This window comes from Python bivittatus, unplaced genomic scaffold (assembly GCF_059951505.1).
Source record: "Python bivittatus isolate LINGU-HERP-01145 unplaced genomic scaffold, Pbiv_v1 ctg000020_np1212, whole genome shotgun sequence".
Classification (NCBI taxonomy): Eukaryota; Metazoa; Chordata; class Lepidosauria; order Squamata; family Pythonidae; genus Python; species Python bivittatus.
Genome location: NW_028277030.1, coordinates 49,599,798 through 49,622,389, shown reverse-complemented (window position 1 = coordinate 49,622,389; position 22,592 = coordinate 49,599,798). Strand labels below are relative to the sequence as shown.

At 35.9% G+C, this 22,592-nt stretch overlaps 1 protein-coding gene across 5 annotated transcripts in view; it reads right to left on the bottom strand.

Moving 5' to 3' along the window:
- Positions 1 to 22,592, bottom strand: part of PM20D2 (peptidase M20 domain containing 2) — a 37,627-nt gene that overhangs the window by 8,614 nt on the left and 6,421 nt on the right. For 2 of the 5 annotated variants that reach the window (XM_088138409.1, XM_088138404.1), the window contains 5 exons: positions 13,277 to 13,419; positions 8,794 to 8,948; positions 7,799 to 7,931; positions 5,445 to 5,552; positions 4,325 to 4,495 (listed from right to left, as the gene is read on the bottom strand). In XM_088138409.1, the coding sequence (XP_087994535.1) occupies positions 4,325 to 4,495; positions 5,445 to 5,552; positions 7,799 to 7,931; positions 8,794 to 8,948; positions 13,277 to 13,419 (710 nt within the window). The other 3 variants (XM_025174235.2, XM_025174245.2, XM_025174238.2) reach the window with 3 other exon arrangements.

Here is a 22,592-nt window from a genome sequence, read left to right as displayed (position 1 = left end):
AAAAGTCGCTGTGAATTTATATTGCTTACAGTTGCTGACAGAAAGTAGATCAGGTTATACTACAAGATGTGTGGGTCATTTGTAACAGCTTGACCACAGGGTAACCCTAACCCTGACAATGCAACAATAAGAAAATGTAAGTGGTGATGTCACCAGTACATAATGGGCAGGGTTTACTATGATACATGTTTCACCATTCTCCACTCTCACCTCCTTTGTGGACACCTATGAAATTGGCAAGTGTTTCCAGGTCTGTCAATTTAGATCATTTCTGATATCCAGATAGAGACTTAGCCTGTTACTTAATATTAAATGCATGTCTTTTACACCTGGGTCATTTGGTTGTGTCTGATGAATATTTTAATAATACTTATACAGATCTAAGAAGTTTGAAATCTGTTACCCATGGATTAAGGAAGTATTTGTTAGTTCAGATTAAACAAAACTCTAAAAAGTAAGGGCTTTGCATCAAATAATGTAAGAAATGGCATAAGTGGTGGAGTGCACTTCAGTCTACTGAATGGCTTAGTCATGGCTTGGTATTGATAGTCACAATTCAGATTCAACTTACAGTTAGTAAGAATATCTCTAAAAGTTCTACCAACCAAGATATTGTCTCTGGCCCTCAACTTTAGCATACAAAAGCTATTGTGGAAACACTTTCCTTGCTATTATCATTAATGTCACAGCCTTTCTAGCATGCTAATGAAGTGGGATGGCACCAATGGGATACGTCTTTATGGGTAAACTATTCCTTGTATCCATCTGTTTCAACTGGACTTCCTGAAGCTTTAAATCACCTACTCCCCATATTAAATTGAGGTCACACAATCGATTTGACCCACTGCTCAAATATTCCTTTTGCCTGTTTAGAATTTATGTGGCTTATAAGCTGCTCCAATCAAACTGACTCTGTGGCTTGTAAGTACCAAATACTTGCAATAGCAAGATGAATTTTCAAGCATTTTTGTATATATTAAAATAGTTAAAAATTATTAAACAGCTATGTCAAGTGTACTACTGAGCAAGCTATGCAATTTAGATACAATGTTGTCCATAGAACATTGTTAGTTCCCACTAATTTTCTTATCTGAATAGTCTAGGAAAAGATGCTCCCAGTGTACTACTACTCTTCCATTCTGGATATCAGTTCTCATCCTTAAGACACCAGGCTAAGAAATCTATTTAAGAAATTAATATTAAGAAACACATATTGAGTTGTTGTTATGGATTCCCCCCTCCACCCCATCCTGAATACTAAGAATAATGCAACCCATTAACTTTACTGCCCAGCAACCTCTTAATATACAATATAATTACATTCTGCCTGAAATATTTAGCATTTTTCAGAAACCAATTTAACGTGAGATTTGTGGTCTGTAACACATTGCCAAGCTACAACTAGCAGTCCTCACAAACGTGGGAGTTGTAATGTTCCCAGCTTAGCTAACATGGCTAGTTCCTTTGAAGAAAACCTTCTGGAGTTCAACAAAATACTTGGTTTTCCTTTGGTACTAAGGTTATCAGAAGCAAATTTCATGTGGTTGGGAAGGGAAGCCTTGACCAGAACCTTAGAAAACCTGGTCTGGCCAGTCTGATAGCTCTCTGCCCACTACTGTCACAATTGGATTCTGTGGCAGAGAAAGAAAAAATCCTCCAGAGCCACTTTTTTTCTTGAAAAGATGAATACTTATTTCAAATGATGGTTCACTGGGATGAAATCAATCAAATCAAATACTAGATATAACTTGATAAAATTATTATTTTTGTGGCAGGTTGAACTGACCAACTTGGACAAAATACTGAAGTGTAACTTTAATACAATTATATACACTACAATGTCACAGTTGTACATATAATGTATGATTTCTCTTCCAAGGTACAACTATTTAGGAGACCAGCTGTGGAAGGTAAAAAGAAATTCCAGCATGTCAGGTATAATAGAAACATTCAATAAGGCAGTTCATTTCAAAGAATATCCTAATCTTGTCTGGCAACAAACATTACACTGTTATTGATTAGGTGTAAAATCTAACATGCAATTTATAGTTCAACATGCAAAACTCTCAAATAGTTCTTAGAGGGCTTTTTTTTTTTTAGATATTGTCTCTTCCCCCTATATGTAAGTACAGGCATATTGCTTCAATCAGAAATCCATATATATTACAGCTGTGGAACTTGCTACAATATCTATAATATTAATCCAAAAGACTGTAATATGTCCATTATAAATTGCAAAGATGCTAAAAACAGAAATTTACTGGATCAGTTGAAAAGTGAGTAAGCACTTGACATTTATAGAGAAAACTGTTTAGAGGTGCAGTATGAAAGTATGTATGAATCTATGAATAGGATTTCCTTCTGAGTAGGTATGCAAAGAACTGCACTGCAAGGCTCAATCTGACACTATTAGAAATATTACAGAATTCCAAATACAAAGGCTGCCTGACAGCATCAATACACACACACACACACAGACCAAATGACCACTTTCCAATTATGTTTATAATCTAATTAATGGAGGGGTTGGCAATATAGTATTCAAAGGTATCCTCAACAGCCCTAGACAGTGTTAGTATAACATTATTTGGGAAGGATTAACCAATTTGTACAAATGGAAGAAAAATACTAAAATCTTGCAAGACTACAAATTCTCAGGGATCAGATTGCTGAAAGATTCCAGACGTTGTTTTAAAAGATGGCATAAAAGTGCACTGCATGGGATCAAGTATCTGAAAATATTGCCAATAAGGGCCAGATTTTGTATTACCTTATATTCCGAAATAACTATATCTCTAGAATAAAGAATCAATGTTTGATTTTAAAAAAATACAAGAGTTTCACAATAAGTCCTCTTTTACAATAAATGTTGATTTAGAAGTCGTACTTTTAAAACAAGTTTTAATCATCTGTAGCACTCTTTCATAGGATTTCCCTTTCCATGAGGGAAAATTTCAACATTTTCTTTTCTCTTGGTTACTCACTTTCCACCTGTTTATTTGCTTGTCACCTTCAATCCAAAAAAGCTTAGCATTATTCCAAATACTCTAGGTGCCAAATCCATACCATTAGGTACTTGGCAAACTATTATTTTAAGATGGTAGTTACTGTATAGCTATGTCTGCTAACTTACTTTGTACTGCATCCATAACTTGAAATTTGGAATAATTAATTTTCAAAATGTAATTTTTCCAGTGCCTAAATGTTTAATTAAGCAAATGTAAGAAGAGGAAAATTTTAGGTAAGTTTTCTTTTCTTTTGAACATTTTCTTAAGAGAAATAAAAATCCGAAATACTGCTTTATATTCTACCTCTATCTATAATATAGAAAGAACCCCCCATTCTTGTTTAATCAGGCATTTTCACAAGAATTTTTTTTCCCTTGAATTCCAGTTTAAGAGCTATGCCTGGTTACTCTCTTTCAGATCTGTGCAGTTCTTTGCATTTGATTCCAGAAAGGCACTTCTGAATGTGCAAGTGTGCAAATGTATCACCTGCCCACAACTCTTTAAAAGAGCAGCACCGTTTCCTGGGTCCACACAGCTGCCCTCTGCGGCTGCTATTCATGCCTCCGTTCACTCCAAAGCATCTTTACAGAACTGAATCTGAAGCACTGCACAGTCCCATTCACTTTAATAAACATTACACATCCTACTAAGAGATACACTTGATTTGGAAATTGTGCAAAACAAGGGTATAGGAATGTATTTCAGGTATGAAATATAAAGTGATTAAAAAAACAGCCTTCCAGGAAAGCCGAGGAAAGAAAATGAAAAATGTTGCATATTCAAACACCGAGCTCCATTTGCGAGAATGAGATTAAGAGGGCAGAAGTTATTTCTGAGATAAAAACCCAGGTCCATTTTTCAAACAAAGCTTAACTTTTGGTATCCCCTTTTCAAAAGCCATAATTCAATTACATATAACTTAATCAAGTACGCTAACTTTCCTGATTATGGTGTTTGCTGCTGCATCTTATAAACTAAGCATGGCTCCCTCTGTTCCTTAACATTAGAACAGCAGCTATGAAAATAACCTAATATTTTTTTAAAAAATTGTACCAGCACTTGCAACAGTTCAAAAGTCTAAGATACAGCTTACGTTCAATTAATTACACTATGTAATTTTGTCTGAAATTAAGACAAATGACATGATTTTAGATAAAAATACGATTTAAAAAAATACACCGAAGTTTCAGTATCTTTCCAATTATCAAAAATATTCCCTAGAAGTAGAACAATCCTGGACTTTCTGTAGAGTTTTTAGATATAGTAATATGCTGTATTACTTCAGTGCGATGCACATTCTGCTCCAATACCAATACCTGATCCTTTTGCATTTCCGGGAATATTCAAACAACCTTCTTCTTTCAGTTTCATTAGTCTGAAATCTTCTCTAACTTTTTCCAACACATCTGGCTTGAAAATAACATCCAAGGCAGTCATAGCTAAAGCTTTAGCTGTTCTCAAGGCATAGAACTGAGCTTCTTCTGATCCTAGGATAATCAAACCCACAAAAAGTAGAGACTTCATTTCAGTACAGGAGCTATGTTGGACCTTTTCAAATTTGAAGAGGTTTTTAAAAACAGTTTCCTTTTTAAAAGACTGCAATCTGAATTCCACTGTCCTTTTACAGCTGCAGATGCACCTACCAATGTAAAATCCACATTTTTCAGCTAAAAATGAATTTATAGTATAAATTGGGTTGCATCTGGTATCTGTGAGAGAAGAACTCTCCTCACAGGATGCTGTGGCTTGGATGAATGGCCAGCAGATTTGGAGCAAATATATGCATCTAACTTGGCAAAAGCCACTTTTCTCAGGTTGCTCTGACACTGCGCCTTTCCTCCTCACCCCAGAAGCCAAGATGAAACAATGATAATTGTCATGGAAGTTTGCCAGTGCCACATACTCATTTTATTTCCAGTTCCGAGCCAGGCAGCAGTGAAGACATCAGTTCTTTTTCCAGGAGACTGAGAAGGAAATTAGTCATTAATATGCACAGAATATGACTTTCAGTGCTTGTGGGTGGACAGGAAATGCACATGTATAATCTGAACACGTGACCTTAGCACCAAAGTTAGGCACCTATCTCTATCCCTGCCTTTTGCACCCTGAAATACTGGCCTCAAGATGACTGCAGAGGGTGGGTGGAGAGGCCATGCTTTTTACTCAGTACATAGCTGGTTAGCTTCCTGGACCAAAGAAGATAATTTTTCATGTGTTCTTAATAGAGTTGTGCACCTTATTTGCTTTGGATCCAAATACTGCACACCTCTGGCACTTAGCATCAGTCTTGTTCTACCAATCTCAAAAGGCACTGGCTGCCACAAGAGCATCTGAGATCTTTATACCACCAAAACTCCAGATGCATTTTGCCACACTGTTCTCAAAGTTGTTGCTTTTTTTTGTGTGTGAAAGATATACACACTTTTAACTACTAACCTGCAGCTGCTGTGTACTGCTCCGTATGGTTCAATGCATCAGAACCAATGTAAAAGTAGGAGTGAATCCCAGGAACCACAAAGCTAACATTTCCAAAGTCAGTAGAACCTAAAGAGAACCAAAACATTTTAGGGTTTGGAATATATCAAACAGTCTACAAGATAAAATATTACTGTATGGTTTAGCAAATAAAAATATTATTACAGGGTTCAGCAAATTAAAAATTCAGCTCCTATATAGATCCCCTTCCCCACACTAAGTACTAAGGTGCAATTTTTTATACTTCAAATGTTAGGATTTCCAAGATTTTGTCCCTCCATTTTAAGAACCTGGGAAATAGAAAAGATGAGGAAACAAGAATCTACATTAGATATTGACACTTCTAATCCTTTGTTACTGGATGTGTTGCTAGCCTACTGTTCAGCATAAGCAAACAGTGAATATGGTAGGTGCAAAAGTTTGGACATTCTTTTAATCAACACTGGTAACATCTCCTTTGACTGAAAAAAAAAGCTTCCAAATGTTTTGGACAGTCAACTATTCTTGCTTACTTTCTATTCTTGTTTTTGAATTTTTTCCACTCTTCCTTGTGGAATTCTTCTAGCTCAGAAATATCCTTAGATCAGATCTCATTGCATGCACTGCATGTTTCAGAGGTCCACACAGATGTTCAATATGTCTCAGGACTATGACGTTTGTTTCTTGTAAATATTTCATGGTTATCCTGGGAGTATGTTTCAGTCTTTTTGAAATATGCAACCTCCTTTCAGCTTTTTTGCTGACTGGGGGACATTAGCTTTTAGGATATGTTTATATTTAGTTGAATCTATTCTTCCTCTTAACTGGACAATATTTCCTGGATCACTGGCTACCACATATCCCCAAAGTGTAACAGAGCCACACCCAAGCTTTGTTGTTGTTCAGTTGTTAAGTCGTGTCCGACTCTTCATGACCCCATGAACCATATTGCGCCAGGCCTTCCTGTCCTTCACTGCCTCCCTGAGTTTGCTCAGTTTCATGCTCATTGCTTCAGTGATGCTATCTAACCATCTCATCCTCTGCCGTCCTCTTCTCCTTTTGCCTTCAATCTTTCCCAGCATCAGGGTCTTCTCCAAAGAGATCTCTCTTCGGATTAGGTGACCAAAGTATCTGAGCTTGAGCTTCATTATCAAACACCCAAGCTTAATGAATGGCAAAATGTTTCAGGCTTATTGAGGTTTTCTTTTGCATAATTTAGGTGATGACAACTGTGATGAGGCCAGAAAAAAGATTTTCTTCTGACAACTCTCCCATGCAGATAACTGTTGTATAAGCAATACTCTACTGTGGACCTGAGGACAACTATTTCAGTCTTAACTAAACTTTGCAGCAGGACATTTGCTGTGATCTGTGGATTCTCTTTCGTGGATCTGACTAGTTTGAGAGAAGCTCTAGCAAAGATTATTCTTGTATTCCAGACTTCAACAGTTCCATGTAACATCCATTTCTTAACATTATTTCTCAGAGTTTAAGTTGCTAGCTGGAAGTGTTTAATGGGTTTTTGTTTTTTAAAAAGGCTTCTCTGCTTTGTTAGAGCAAATTCATTTTCAAATGCTCAGACAGCTGCTTAGAGGGGCCCATGGTTGCTCAAAACAGAACAATCATTACCTGAGAGGTTAGAAGGGTCAATCTCCTTTTTGGGCCTTTTAACAATTTTCCAATTAAAAAAAAAAAGCACTGAATCAAATGTATGGGTGCTCAAACTTCTGTACTTGTCACGTTCGCTTTTTACAATTTTGAATCTGAAAACTGCAGATAGTAAGCAGGCATTCAAATTTGCAAAAAGACATCATTGTTAATTTTGTTTACCCTATAGAGTGTGTGTCTACTTCTGTTCACTTATGGATTCACAGAATATTTCCATTTGACCAAGGATGCCATGCCTAAAGATGTTATATTCTTGGGGAAGATGACAGAACTAGCAGAGATGGCAAAATTAACTTGTTTGAGTAGAGAAAGATCAACAACTACATTTATGAGTGCCTGGAAACCCCTTATGGACTTATGAACTTGTGATTTATGGGTTTGAAGGTTTGAAAGGTAGCTTACGGAAAGAAGGAAATTATGATGTAACCTTAGAGAAAGGATAAAATATGAATGCATTTATAACTGCTGTCAAAAAGATTGGAAGCAGCTTCTTTATAATCTTTTATTGTCTTTTTTCTTTCTTCTTTTCTATTTCTTTTTCTATTTTCTTTCTTACATTCACTATTCTTCCTTATTTTCTTTGTAACTTTTCAATTTGAATTGTTTTTATCTTGTTAAAAAAATTCTTCAATAAAAATTATATTAAAAAAAAGAGGTTATATTCTTACCTGTCAACTCATTTAAGTTTTCATCAGAAATGAAGTCTATGCCAAGCTTCTTGCCATTTTCTTTGTAGATTTTTTTAAGAGTCTTATTAGGAAGCACATTGTAGAAATCATTTGCACCATCTTGTAATTCCACCTAGACAAGAAAAAAACATTTACTTTTCTGTGAAAATATCAGGACATCTGAAATAAAGAGTTTATTATTCAATACTATGCACATTTTACTCACAAATCAAGCCTATTATGCGCAAAGCAAGCATAAAGTGACTTAAATTTAAATCCTACAGAGGTACTTGAAATTAAATCTTAGTCAATACAATTGGATTTATTTTATAGTAAACATTTATAACCTTATTGCATTCTTTGTAACTGATTAGAACTTAACTGCCCTTTTCAACCTATAGGGGTAAAATATGACTCTTATGTTTTCTTGTAAGAAACAAAGTCATTTCCTGTTTCTTGTCCTTGCACTTTTTTTCCCAAATAAAAAGCAATTAAAACACTGCGGGGAGAGATAATATCCTTTCAAATTATACCAAGGAATCTACCTGCTAAGAGGTTAACAACAAATAAACACTTAAAAGGTAGCTTCACTGAAATCATTGAGACTTAATTCAAAGTAGAGTCCTTTGCATTTAGTTTCCTTGTCTCTTTACACTATCTTTATATCATTATCATATATATATACAGAGAGAGGGAGAGGGAGAGAGAAAGAGAGAGAGAAGTTGTAGCTACAGCTGAATTCATGAGTTAGCACGTTATGATTTTGCCAAAACTGTTGCAATTAATTACAATAATTACAGAACACTTTTTAGCCCTCTCTTCCCTATGTACTAGTTTTGACTAGTACTAGGACAATTCAGAAATATTACGTATGCAAAAGTCAAGTCTTACATTGCACTGCTATTAATTCTTTCAACTCAAATCATCCATGTTTTTAATTTATTTGAAAAAATCAGCTCACATCATATCTTAGAAAAGATCTCTAACAGCCTTACTTCACACCCAGTGGCTAGAGCTGCAGCTTTAAAACAATTCTCTGCTTTTTCCTTCAAGGTAGAGAGTTCCCTTAAGGAAGGAGCACGCAAGTAAAATTCTAATTCAGTGTAAGAAGGGATGATATTAGGTTTCACACCTCCATTCTTTATTATACCTACAATGAGGAAGAAACAGGTCATTGAAATGAGAGTTTGGCACCTAGGCTTTCTGAGGCTTATTGCAAAACAGCTAAACAGAAAAGTCATGTTATTTAAGCACTATCAATGAGAACTCAGTCTGAAGATATTCTGACATTAAAGAAAAGAAATGGACATCTGGATTCCAAAATCACGGGCCTCCCTTGCTGCCGTGTTCCTTTGTTGTTTACTTGTTGCTCTTAAAATTGAAAAAAAAATGTCTCATCCTGTAACAAGCAGGGTTAAATAAATAAGAAATATCAAGCAGAAGCTGAATATATTTGTATCAGGAAGAAATTAAATTTCTTACATTTAAATTAAGACATAAAACCATCCCTTTCATACACACACACACACACACACACGTCTTTTTCAGATTATTCAAGTACTATTTTTTTCCCAAAAAGTTTCACATGAAACTGAATAGGGGCTAGCATGTTATGCCATGTCCAAATCAAGAGATAAAATAAATTTCAAACTAGTGAAGGTAAGATATATGTATATAAAATATATATGAAATGAATATTCACATATATTTTATATACATATATCTTATGTATAGTACTTTCACTGGCATGTGTATGTATACATACACACACATACAAATATACGCACACACATATACACGTACAATACACACATACATGTACACATTTTTATTTGCTCAAATCTAACATGTACCTCAAGAAAAAACAGTTGATGCCAAACGGTTGTAAGAGTAAGAATTACTTTATACTTCCCTGCTCTGACTTGAAAGTATGACTTAATCTCAGATTTACTCTCGTTCTAATATCACGTACAGAAACAATTCTGTCATGAAACTGAAGTGGCAATATAACATAATTGCAGAATTACTAAAATCAAAATTAGTAGTGCATGACAATAAACCTGTTAAAGTCAGGAAAGAAATATTTAAATCTCACATGATATACCTGATACATCTACATTTTAGTTTACAATTATTTATCTTTCAAGAAGAGGGACTCTTGATCTGCATATATGTATACATTTTGTATACAACCTTTGTTTCTTTCTTCTTGGATGCATATTCTGAAGATTTTTTTCTCCAGATGTGCTCCAAGTTTTTCTGTGAGAAATCACTGTAATTCTAATTCCAATAGGATTCATCTATTTTCTCTTCTATGGGCACCACAGTAATTCTTAGGCAAGTAAGTTCATAGCCAGAAGAGAACTTCAAAATAAAATAAAGGAGTGGATATTCAATATAACCATTTTAAATGGACTATCCTGGAAAGTCTAGTTTTATTCATTTTTGTTGCCTGATTCTTTTGTTTATTTTCAGAACAATGTATTTATTTAAAAAGAGTTAAAGTCAGAATGTTATTGTCTTGAGCTATATTTGCGATATCCTAAGACTTGCTATATGACTTATGTATTAAACTTCTATTCATTAAATATAATGTAAAAATGATACCATCTGGCATTAATAAAACACCCAGTTTCATTCAGGTATGAGGAAACTTGTGTCCCTCCAGACTCTTACATATAACAAAAAGATCTCTTAGCACAGAAATTAATAAGACAGCTAAACTCCTTTCAAGAAATATCTGAAAAGGCCAAGTGTGTAGTCTTGAGTCCCTGAGTAAGCAGTATCTGATTCCCAATGTTTGAGATTATAATTTCCATAATCATAGATTATTCCTCATATTAAGATTTATAGGATATATAGTTCAAAAACCCTAGAAGGCAATGTTTCTGCAAGCATAAAACTACCTTGAGCTGTACAATGTTTCTGAAATCCACATACAAAATCATCTTGCTTTGTCAGCAGCCCATTAAATGATGAAATCTTTTGAATTGCTATTGCCATGTAGAATTAATTTAATCAAGCAAGATGAAAATAAAAGAATGGAGCAGTCCTATACCCAATCAAACTGTTCCATACTTAGATATTTCTGTAGTAACCAATACAACTGTATGAAATATCCTGAGAAATTCCTCATCTGAAGAGAATTTAATAACTAGAACAGTGAACAGTCCCTGCAGTTTTCTTGGCAAATTTTTGGTTTGCCATTGCCTGCTTCCTAGGGCTGATAGAGAGTGACTGGGCCAAAGTAATCCAATTGGCTTCATGCCTAAGGCAGCACTAAAACTCATGGTTTCCTGGTTTCTAGCCTGGTGCCTTTAACTAGTACCCCAGACTGGCTCTCTATAAACTGCTTAACCCTATCTACATAATCATCCACAATGTCATAATACTTTCATTTTAAAGGCAAAAAGCTGTTTGAGCTGCAAATTGGCATATAAATGCCTTGTTTACTTGAATATTTTTCTTCTGATTTGTTTCAATGGTCAGAAGGAAAGCTAAAGGCTTACTAGAAAGTTAATGCAATAAATATAGCTACCTTAATGATGCAAAAGTTAGTTTAAAATGATAGAAAAAAATAATCTTCTGCAGCCAGCCTAACCAGCACAATTCACCTATGATAACTCCATTACGATCAAGCTAATATGGACCCAAAATGGACAGAAGGAAAAAAACACAGTATCAGCACAGACTTGCACCTGGAAAAAGGGAGTTTCACAGCAATATTCGCAGATTTCCTTGAAGTCCCCATGCCAACTTCCATGCAATTTTGAGGGGATGCTGTCACCAGGGGGACAAAACACCATCACCCCTACCACTTAGTCTCTTCCTCTAGTGTTAGTAAACTGTACAAATTACTGTTTGATGGGGGCAGTATATAAACTGAAGTAGGGTTTTAAAAAACCCTCTTCTTTCTTAATTAAGAATGAACTCTGCCTAACACTTCAGAAGCTGTACCATTCTAAGTTAACAGAATATGAAGCGAAACCTTCACAAAGCAGAAATTGAGTGGACGGAAATACAGAAAAGAAACAATTATCCAGAAAAGGAATCTTAACTGGAGATAATTTGCCTCCATCTGTGGGGAAAATATTTCACTAAAGAAATGTTTTATCTGGGTCCAAAATATATATCATGATCCACTTGATACACAGAGCTTTTTATCTTCTATTTAAAGTGTATTAATTCCTTACTGTATATGCCATAGCATTCTGAAAGGAACACCCAACAACTGGAAATAAAATCCAAATATTCTATTAAAACAAAATCAAATAGCATGGATAAATGGTGATTAAAATACCCTAAGGGCAATATTTGGAAAAATAGATTGCCTATCTCTTAAGCAAGATTTTTTTACTTTTTATACAATTTACAAGAGTTTTATATTTAGTATTCAAAGAAACAAAATGGATTCCATTTTACTTCATTCTTCACTGTTATTAAAAACAGTACTGGCCAGTTGATACGCCATATATTGCATACAATAATTTTATCTTAAAAGCCAAGGACAAAACATCCATAAGCTTAAAGCTTCACGGTTAGGATTATCTTTGGGATGCAAGATAATTCAGCCTACTTCAAGAAAAGCCTTAAACTAAGCATTTATAATAAAATTATTGATTCCACAATGATGATTTTTAAATTTATTTCCTCAGATTACATGTGTAGAAAGAGAGTACAGCTCTTCCTAGGTCAAAGGCCACATTTAGTTTTTGACTGCATGGACTTCAGAATGTAGTAATAAAACTACATTTTTATTTTATTTACATTTAATTAAAAGTAAATATACTAATTTAATTTTACACCTTGAAAATGTGAATTAATTAATTTACCTGCAACTGTTTAAAAGCTAATTTGATAGCATTAACTGCTTCATACTTCCATATAAAAAGCAGAATTCCTACTGCTATGCATTGAATACCACATTGGAATAGTTAAAACTATTATTTGTACACTGCTTAATTACTACTGAAGCAGTAAAGAAGTTTCCTAAATGACTAAATAAAATAAGTATTATAGTATCTCCAGTAATCTCTGAAAGGGATTATTATTATAGAGAATTCACGTTTTGAAAAAAACTAGGTTAGACGTATTTGTATAGGAATCATATGTGAGTATACGTTCAATTACTGAATCATACCAAACTCTAGTAATGTACCGATGACATGAAGTGCGATAAAATATTTGAGTTTTAGGTGCTTCAGTTTTTCCTACTACAAGAAAACCCACAAGCTTGGCACTACCTACATCCTATCTAAACAGAGAGAATGGATCCCATCGGAGGCATAGGATGAGAGAGGCTTCTAGCTATTACTGTACAATATACACACTGCAAACAATGCTTGAAAACTTACCGGGCAGAAAAATAAACACACAAGCAACTGTTCATTTTTTAACATTAACATGCCAGATATAACACATTTGCTTAATCAGGGTCTGATATAACTTGCTGGACATAAGAGTGAAGGAAGGTCTCACCATGAACTCTCCATGTTGGTTTCATTTGCTGTCTTAAAAGTGACAGATTGTTGTATGCAAGAACAGCAGCATCTAATGCATTTATTCCTTCCCAAGGGTAAGCAGCAGCATGAGAAGCTTTTCCATAGTATTTCACAGTCACACTAGGAAATAAAAGTCATCACTTGTTTTTAAACAACTTTAAAGGAAAAAAAAATCCCTTTGGATTCATTTCATGAAAATAATTTTAAGGAGATAAGTGCATGCTGCATTGTATTACTCCAAAGCTCTACAAAGATCTGAAACAGCAGATCAACACAAGGTAACGAATGGAAGGTATTTGATACAGAGCTTCCATATTCAAAGCTGATCTTTGACACTGCAAAACAACACCTGATATTTCTACGAATTAGAGTGCTGATACAACACAAAAAATTAAACCTGGTGGAAATTAGTGAATTAGTACCCGAAACCTTTAGCAAATCCTTTTAAAAAGAGCATTTTAAACATGTATGAACTACATAATGAAAACATCCTGTAATTTTATTAAAAGCTTATCTTCTCTACTCGCTTCTTTCTACAGTAGTTGTGCTTGCACCAAGACAGGATTTGTTTAAATCATGGTTTATTGTTCAAGCCAGTCTATCTAAAAAATGAGCAAAATAAATGGGGTATGTTTCCCTCCATTCTTTTTGGCCAGTACCCAGCGCAGAGCAAACTAGGATAACTCAATTTACTCATTCCAGGACAGGAAAATGAACAAACATCATTATCGTTTAGTACTATATGCTAACCAGACTAATATCCAGTATAATCATCCAGAAATCATTTCTAGACTGCAAAAAACCCCATTTGTTTTTACAGAACACAATACACCTGCACTGGAAAGGTATGTGTACAGATTAATATCTCCCAGTTATTCAAATAAAGAAATCCATTTGTCATAGAGGAGCTCCATAAATGCCAAGGACCTTTAAACAGAACCAATTACTAGACCAGAATAATGGGGTAATCTAAGACAGTAGATGCTTCTATTGTGAAATGTGCATGATTGCCAAAATACATTTTACCTCCCTTCCAAAGATAAACTGAAGTCTTATTTGAGTTGAGCTTGACTATGATTATATCCATATAGTTCTGCTGGCAATGAAATGAAAACTCTTTGCCACTGTTTTCCTCCAGAATGTATTTTTGATCTCCCAGTGTCACCTACAGCCATGCTACTCGCTGGTGGTTTTTCATCTGAGTACTGAGTCAAACTCTAATCAGCTTTTTTGAGTTCAGCCAAGGTTGAACAGATGCGGCCGCCCATCTGTTTATTTCAAGATAAACATGTCTGTATTTGTTACATCTAGAAAAATAATACTTTGACAGCTATGACAATGAAAAACATTATAAAATGTAGCATTTGACAAACAGGAACTGAGTTACAGATGCAATCTTAAAAATACTAACAGTAAGTAAAAAGTGAACGTTTATAAAGCACTATGAAAACTTAGTCAAGAAACTGATTTCAGGAATGGAGTCAAAATTGCAAGCCCTATTTTGCTGATTTAGTATTTATTGCCAAATATCTAAAACTCCTTAGAAACAGAAATGTTTCAGTAGCTGCACCTACTTTGTAGAACAGCCTCCTCTAAGAAATTAGGCTGGTCTCAACTGTCCCAACCTTCCAGATACTACTGACAACTGAGTTATTCTATGATGATAGGATGCCCACCTGGATTGATTTTACGCATAGATTTTTATGTTTTAAATGTTTATATATTTAAGTTCCAACTGTGGATGTTTTATTTTAAATCCTTGTATTGCTCCTAATTACAGTAAGCTACGAAGTGTCTCATAACTGCAGTGGTGGAAATATGATAAATAGCTAATAATTATTGATTTCACTTTATCGTAGCCGTCTAAAAACCACTACACAAATACATGAAGCTAACTATAATTAATTGTAGTTTGTTTTCACTTACATCCATGTCCTTTTTATCTTATGGATGTCTTCGAAATTTAGGAAAAATTACACTTAAAACAAATCCATTCTGCTTATATATTTATAATACTTTAAAATACTTAACATACTAGGGAATTCTGATTCTACAAAGAATTATAAGCAAAGGAATATGCACATCTTTCAAAGCATATGATTTTTGGATTATATTTCATATTTTCATTGACAACATTATGCTTCATCTAATGCTAGATGCCCGCACTCATCTTTTATTTGCATATAAGCACTGATCAAGCATTATCAACTTCTAACCTCAAATGGGAAATAGGTGTGCATAGTCTAACACCCACACATCTATCTGTGTGGTAGGAAGAAGTCTGCAGTAAAATTATATTGTCTTAAAATGATTATTCTACTTTATGTGCACACTCAGAGTATCACAATAGCGCAGCGGCTTAATAACGCTGAAAGTTGCCGGCCAGAAATGGTCGACGCTTCAGCGGTTCGAGTCCAGCCTTCGCATTAAACAGGGTGAGCTCCTGTTTCCTCCCCAGTTCCTGTCAACCCAACAGTTCGAAAACTTACGTGAGTAGATAAATGGGGACTCTCACTCTGGTGGGAGGAAAAATGCTGGCGGCGCCTTGCAAAAAAAGGATTTGGGAGCAGTTGCCGGTAAGCGCGAAAAACCGCACGCGCCCAAAAAGGGCGCGAAGCAACAGAAACCCCGCCTCCTGCGCTCGCCAGCTGGGCTCTGCTCTAGGAAGGAGGCTCTGGCAAACCACTTCCGAAAAACAGTTGCCTTGAAAACTGCAAGGACTCATCCAAGCAGTCACTGCAGGGTCAGCAATGACTGAGCGCAGACAAAAAAAAAAAACCTATAAATTGTATTCAGGAGGATGCCGAGTTTCTTCACACCTTCTCTATCAATGTAGAGAAACCATGGAAACACGCATGGGAGTCAGAACATAGTCCCAATCCATGTTTAGGATTTCATTAATACAGTGTTCTGAAAGGGGGCCCTATAGCTAACTACTTGGAAAAAAGGGCCAGTTTTTCTGTTTAGTAGTGCTGATAGCTAAGTCAAAACTTGTGCGTACCAGGATTCATCCTCTTATTATTGCTGATGGCCTGTGTACCTTCTGTACTTCCAACACATCTCCAAAGCTGGAAGTGGCAAGGTGGGGAGGAGACACATGGCATTTTACTATAGTAGGTTCTGGCCAAATAATCACTGTAATTTTCCACAATTGCTAGGTGTAGAAAATACGGGAATCTGCCAGAAGGAAGTGGCAAAATTCAGTCTTTGGATCTGCCTGTCATCATCAATACTAAAGGTTAGCAAGAAAAATCATCCAGCAGTAACATCTTCATCATACCATGTAAGTTATAAACTTTACATTTTAGTATTCCTCACCCTACAGATAGATCATGGCAAAACAGGCTGGCTCCAGGTTGGTAAAGGAGAGAGATAAGTCTGTATACGCTCCTCTTGTTTATTCAGCCTATATGCTGAACATATATTAAGGGAAGCTGGACTGCAAGAAGATGAGCACTGTTTTAAAACTGGAGGAAGAAACATCAGTAACTTGTGCCATGTTGATGACGCTACTTTGATAACCGAAAATGCAAAGGATCTGCAAGTACTAGTAATAAAAGACACGGAGCATGGTGAAAAAAATGGGACTAATATTAAATATAAAGAAAACAGGTACAACAACCAGTCTTGCAACTGACAATGAAGATACTGAAGTGGTGGATAGCTTCTGCCTTTTAGGATCAACCATCAACAGTAAAAGAACAAGCAATACACCACCAGCACTTGGTAAAGTAGCCATGAAGACCTTGGAAAAGATGTTCAGATGCTGTTACAGGTAGTCCTCAGGTTACAACAGCAATTGGGACCAGGACTGCTGTCACTAAGTGATACTTAAAGCATGGTGTCACATGACTGCACTGCTTAGTGACAGCAATCCAGGTAGTCCCAGTTGCCATCATAACCCCAAGACACATGGGTCGTTAAGCAGGAAGCAGATGGAGTCGCAGGTAAGGAGTGCGGGGGTGCTGCAAGGGGGTGGGGCCCCCTGAGACACCCGGTACAGGCCACACGAGAGTTGATGGAGGGGGTACTCCAGTGCAGCATGAGTGCAGGAAGATGGGTGCAGATCTGTGTGAGCACAGGGAGGCCAAGGGAAGGAGGGTGCAGTGTGGTATGCAGGAAGGCTGGGAGAGGGACTTACCAGAGCAGCTTGAAACTTTCCCCGCTGGCTTTCCCATTAACTATGTTTGCGGGAAGCTGGCAGGGAAGGTCGCAAATGGTGATCACATGACTGCAGGACACTGCAACTGTTGCAAGTGCGAGTTGGTTGCCAAGCACCCAAGTCTCAGTCACATAATTGTGGGGGCGCTGCAACAGCTGGAATTTCAAGGACCAATCTAAGTACCACTCGTTCAGTGCTGTTGCAATTTTGAACAGTCGCTGAATGAGTGGTCGGTAAAAAAGGACCACCTGTATATGTCTATACCTACACAGATCAGAATACTGTAAGCAAAGGTATTCCCTTTGACACTCTATGGAAATAAAAGTTGGACTCTGAACAAGCAAGACAGAAAGAGTACTGTCAGCCCTCCCAGTAAACCAGACAGGAAACATGACCAGATGAGCTACTTCTGCATTATTGATAGGTTACATTAACAGAATCTTGCAAGGCTGAAAGTACAAATCTCCTGCCGTCCCTATTTACCACCTGGTCAGTTAGGCCGGGTCCTTTGTAAGTTCCCTTCTCAGTTGTGGGCTCCTCCCCCTTTTACCTGATCATTCCCAAGGGAGCATCTCTTCCCACCTCTCCCCAGTCTTTTAAGGTAATTCTCACATTCCATTACAAATACTGACATTTTTGAACTTTGGTATTGGAGAAGACTCCTGAAGATACCATGGATAGGTAAGAAAACAAACAAATGGATCACTGAACAAATCAACCCAAAGTTCTCACTCAAGGCAAAGAATGACCAGGCTCAAATTATCCTGCTTCAGATACATTATGCAAAGACCTAGCTTTCTGGAAAATGCTTGAATCCTGGGAAAGGTGAAAGATAAGAGAAGAAAAGGTTGACCAGCGGCAAGGATGGACTCAGTTACATTAGTGATGGGTGCGCTGTTGGAAGACTTGAAGGCTCAGGTTAGGGACAGATTGTCCTGGAGAAAATTTATTTATGTGGTTGTTAAGAGATGACAGTGGCTTGATGGCACATAATCATAATCAATTCCCATCCCATGAAATGGGCCTTCATAAAAATGACAAGAACCAAAGCTCAAAGACAAAAAGCAGAAATGTTTAGGATTAGCAAAGATCTGCACATTTCATAACATAGTTTTGGAAGCTGCATATAACCCATAGAATAAATATGCTACATGGCAATTTTAAAATTAGAACCTACAGTGTAAAAATCAATTTTAAATGTTTTTTTCCAAGCCTAAGAAAATTTTACAAACACATCAGAATATGCTTTTCCAGAGGACAGAACAGCTGTGTGTGTTTGTGCTGTGTAATCAGCTTCTTAAATTTTCAGTATGTTCTCAAATAACCAAACAACTTGCAAAGGACAATTAACAGCTTAACTTATTTGGGTCATGCCTGGGTTTAGTTTATTAGCATGAAAAGGGCAAAAACAGGGCAATCTAGTAAAAAGCAAAAGTTTCCATTTCTATTCCCACTGGAACAAGCATCTGTTGCTAAGTCCAGCCTTCTAATACCCCTGAATACTTATGCGTATTTACGCCTAAAGATATATTAACATTGTAATTAGAGTAAGCATGAAATGTTGTTTCATATGCCTTAGGATTTCTGCTGAACATATTCATATTAAACTTCTTGTGGCTGTTTTTCTATTAAATGCATTTGTAAGAACTACTGTCTGAGCTTGCTTTCTTCTCCCCACTCCATCTCAACTTTTTCCTTTCTTTTGCATCTTTTATATTATATCAGCTTATAGACAGAGATGGTCTTGTTTATCATACAAGCTGCCCATGGGCTTTTTCAGAGGAAGAGAAGCAAACAGAATAGGGCCTCTGACAAGGAATTTTACTAACAGGCAATATCTGGTACTAAGGCCTGTTTAAATAATTCAGCTAGCCTATCATCCATCAATTACATTTCTGTCAGCAGTCCTTTTCCATTTCTTGTACAGAGTGGCACGCAAAATGTAAAGTATGGACCTTCATTACTTTCAACTGGCAAAGTCTGCCCTATTCTCTTGAACTTTTATGACGTACCTTGATATTACAGAGGTTTTAAGGCAGTTTTTGCAACCTGGCAGTATCTGGAATTTCTACACTTCAATTTGTAAAATTCTCAGCCAGCATGACTTAGAAATCTGGAAGCTAAAAGCATGAATATCTTGGAAATACCTTTGGAAAAGGCTGATTTGTGGATGCCTAGTCCCTCTTTTAAATAATTGTTTTATAAAAGTCATATTTTATAAGTCAAATCAAGTAAAAGCAAAATTCCTAACTACCTGAGACTGAAGCAAAGGGTAGGTTATACACTTTTTATACACCATTTTCTTTAGATAATGAGATATGGCATATAAACACTTTAAATAAACTGTGGAATCCTTGGGGTTCTCTGAGCTTGGTTGTTTTCTTGCAAACGTTTCGTTACCCAGCTAGAAAAGATATTTTTGTTTCTTAGAATTCTGTGTTAGAAATTTAATCAGTTCTGAACTAGAAATCTAATACTGACTCATTTGAGAAGTAAATGGGAAATAACTTTCTATAAAATGTTGATAAGTATAAGGATGGTATAGAGAGTAAGGAAGATGACCTTCATGGATATATGCAGACTCTGCTGCCTAAACAACAAGGGTAAAGCATTTTTTAACTCCAGAATGTCCAGATAATGTTATAGCCAATCTCAGTTAAAGAAGTTTTAGTCTTCCTGTGGAGTTAGTTTCTTAGTCTGTCCTACCTGGTGGAACTGACATACCCTGCAGCAAAGATGATTTAAAATATCCAAGTAAGCATTTAAAAGTACTGTAACTTCAAAAATATAATACTCAGTTATTATATAAAATCCCTAATGAAATATGAAATCTACTGCTTTTTCCATTATTCTATTCCAGTTCTATTCAACAATAACAAAACAGATTGTCAAACTGATCACTAGATTCAAACATTATGTCTGTTGAACCATGGTAAAACACAACTGGTTGGATTCACACAAGCCTCAAACCCAAACCCAAACCATGTCTTATGTTGTGTGATCAGTACCGATGGCTGCATGAGACAAAAAGCTAAGTCCTAAAAAAAAAAGAAAAAAAAAAGCATGGATTATTGAGAGTGAACAGTAGCATGACATCTGAATTCAGCATTCTGGTTTGCTGTTCCCAAACCAGTCAGGACCTTAAGACCCCAAGAAGCCATAACATCATCCAAATATACAAGCTATCCATGTCTACTGAATGTTAGTGAATGCACTGCACATATCAGAAAACAGTAATAAACCAGGATAAGCTTGGACTCCTTATCATTACATGTAAATTATAGTACTTTGGTACTTCCTGCAATGTATTTTCTTGCTTACAAAGTACAAAAAATATTACTAACTTTTCAATATCTATAATGATGCTGAATAATTGTTAAACTGTGAGAAAAAATTATTCAGCTTCTAAGTTAATCACAAGAAGTTGTCACTGCAAGACTGCTAATTTCAAAAATGGGAAAGGTATATATTATAGCTATCAAAAGCGCCTGCAATTTGTTTCATTTACCAAGTCCTAAGGAACGCTAGACTATGAAAAACCACCAGTTTTCATAAAAACACATCTACATTATTACACTACTGTAGACATATTAAAATCTTGTGATTTTCAGAGACATTTAAAATAAGTCATATTAACTTTAAAGAATAAAATTGAAGTGTACTTTGGCTTCATTGCAGCATCTGCCACATGTCATTAATACCCAGAGGTATTAGCAGAAAGCTACTTCTTGTCTGTAGACTTTCAGAGGCATGCCAAAAGATTTGAGATAAGAAAGCTCCACTATACCCAAGTTAAAACAATTTGAAATCTTATATGATTCTACATGAGTTTGATTTTGGAGGATAAAGAGAGACATAAAGAAAATTGAAAATAAATATAGGATTAAAATATAGTTTTTATCGTAAACCACCCAGAATCACTTCCTTGTGAGATGGGCAGTGTCCAAACTTGAAATATAAACAAACAAACAAACACTGTACCATATAAATTTGAGTCACAAGTTATTCAATTCTGTATTATAAACACCAGATCCAATTTCTTGGAAGGTTCTGTAATGAATGTCATAGCACCAGTTGAAACAAATTCTTTACAGAATCATGTGAAGAGGTATTATGAAATTAGAACTTAGGTATTAAGCAATTAGAGCGTTTTAAATACACTCAGCACTATCTGTAGTACCAATTATAGTACAACTACATGTCATATGACAGAGAGTAATCGTCATCTGAAAATACTGACAAATACTGAAAAAATAACATGATAAGAGGGGGGCAAGATGTACTTGTTGCAACCTCTATAATGATGCAGTGTCATGAACTTTTAAAATTGGTTGCTTAATTTAAAAAGATTTAAAATATTTGAATACTGATAGCTACAGTACACATTCATAAAAATTACAGCATAAAGTCATTTTAGATTAAATGAACACTGCATATTTCAGATAAACCTGATTAACTGAACTCTCCTGCTTTCCTACTATTTTACTTTTCTTAATTTTACATGTAATACATTACCAATGGAGTTGCTGAAAGGTCACAAAACAGGATGTCATTTGTGATCTGACATTTTCCTTACTTCCCAATTACCCCAATATTCCCAAGTGTATGACCAAAGGAAAGTGAACCAACAAGCAAAGATGGAGCATTGTGAATAAGCAAACGTTGGAGAGAAGGGAACTTCATAGCCCTGCTCTGGGATAACAAGAGTATGGCAGCTGTGGCTGTTTACCAGACCCTCGGGTGATTCCATAGCCCTGGAATTTAAAGAGAATCAACACAGGTTTCATCAGGAATGCCTGCAGGGGTGTGTGTGTCAAAAAAGTCAAGATGGCAGACATGCCCACACAATCAAAGCCCTGCCCCTTTGTACATGTGTTGATGTCTCACACATGTACAAAGCAGTGCAGATTGGAGGTGTACCCACTATTTTGCTTTTTTTGACATCCTCACCACCACAGACACCCATGCACAAAAGTAATGGCTGCTTCATTTTCTAGCTGTTTATACTGGTCAATACTACTAGGCTCAGCCTTCCCAGTTACACTACTTAAAAATGAGAAAACAAGAAAATATAACCTCAGAAAGCAACAGTGCAGGCAAGTAATTCTATTTTTTGTAGAAGCAATCTCTA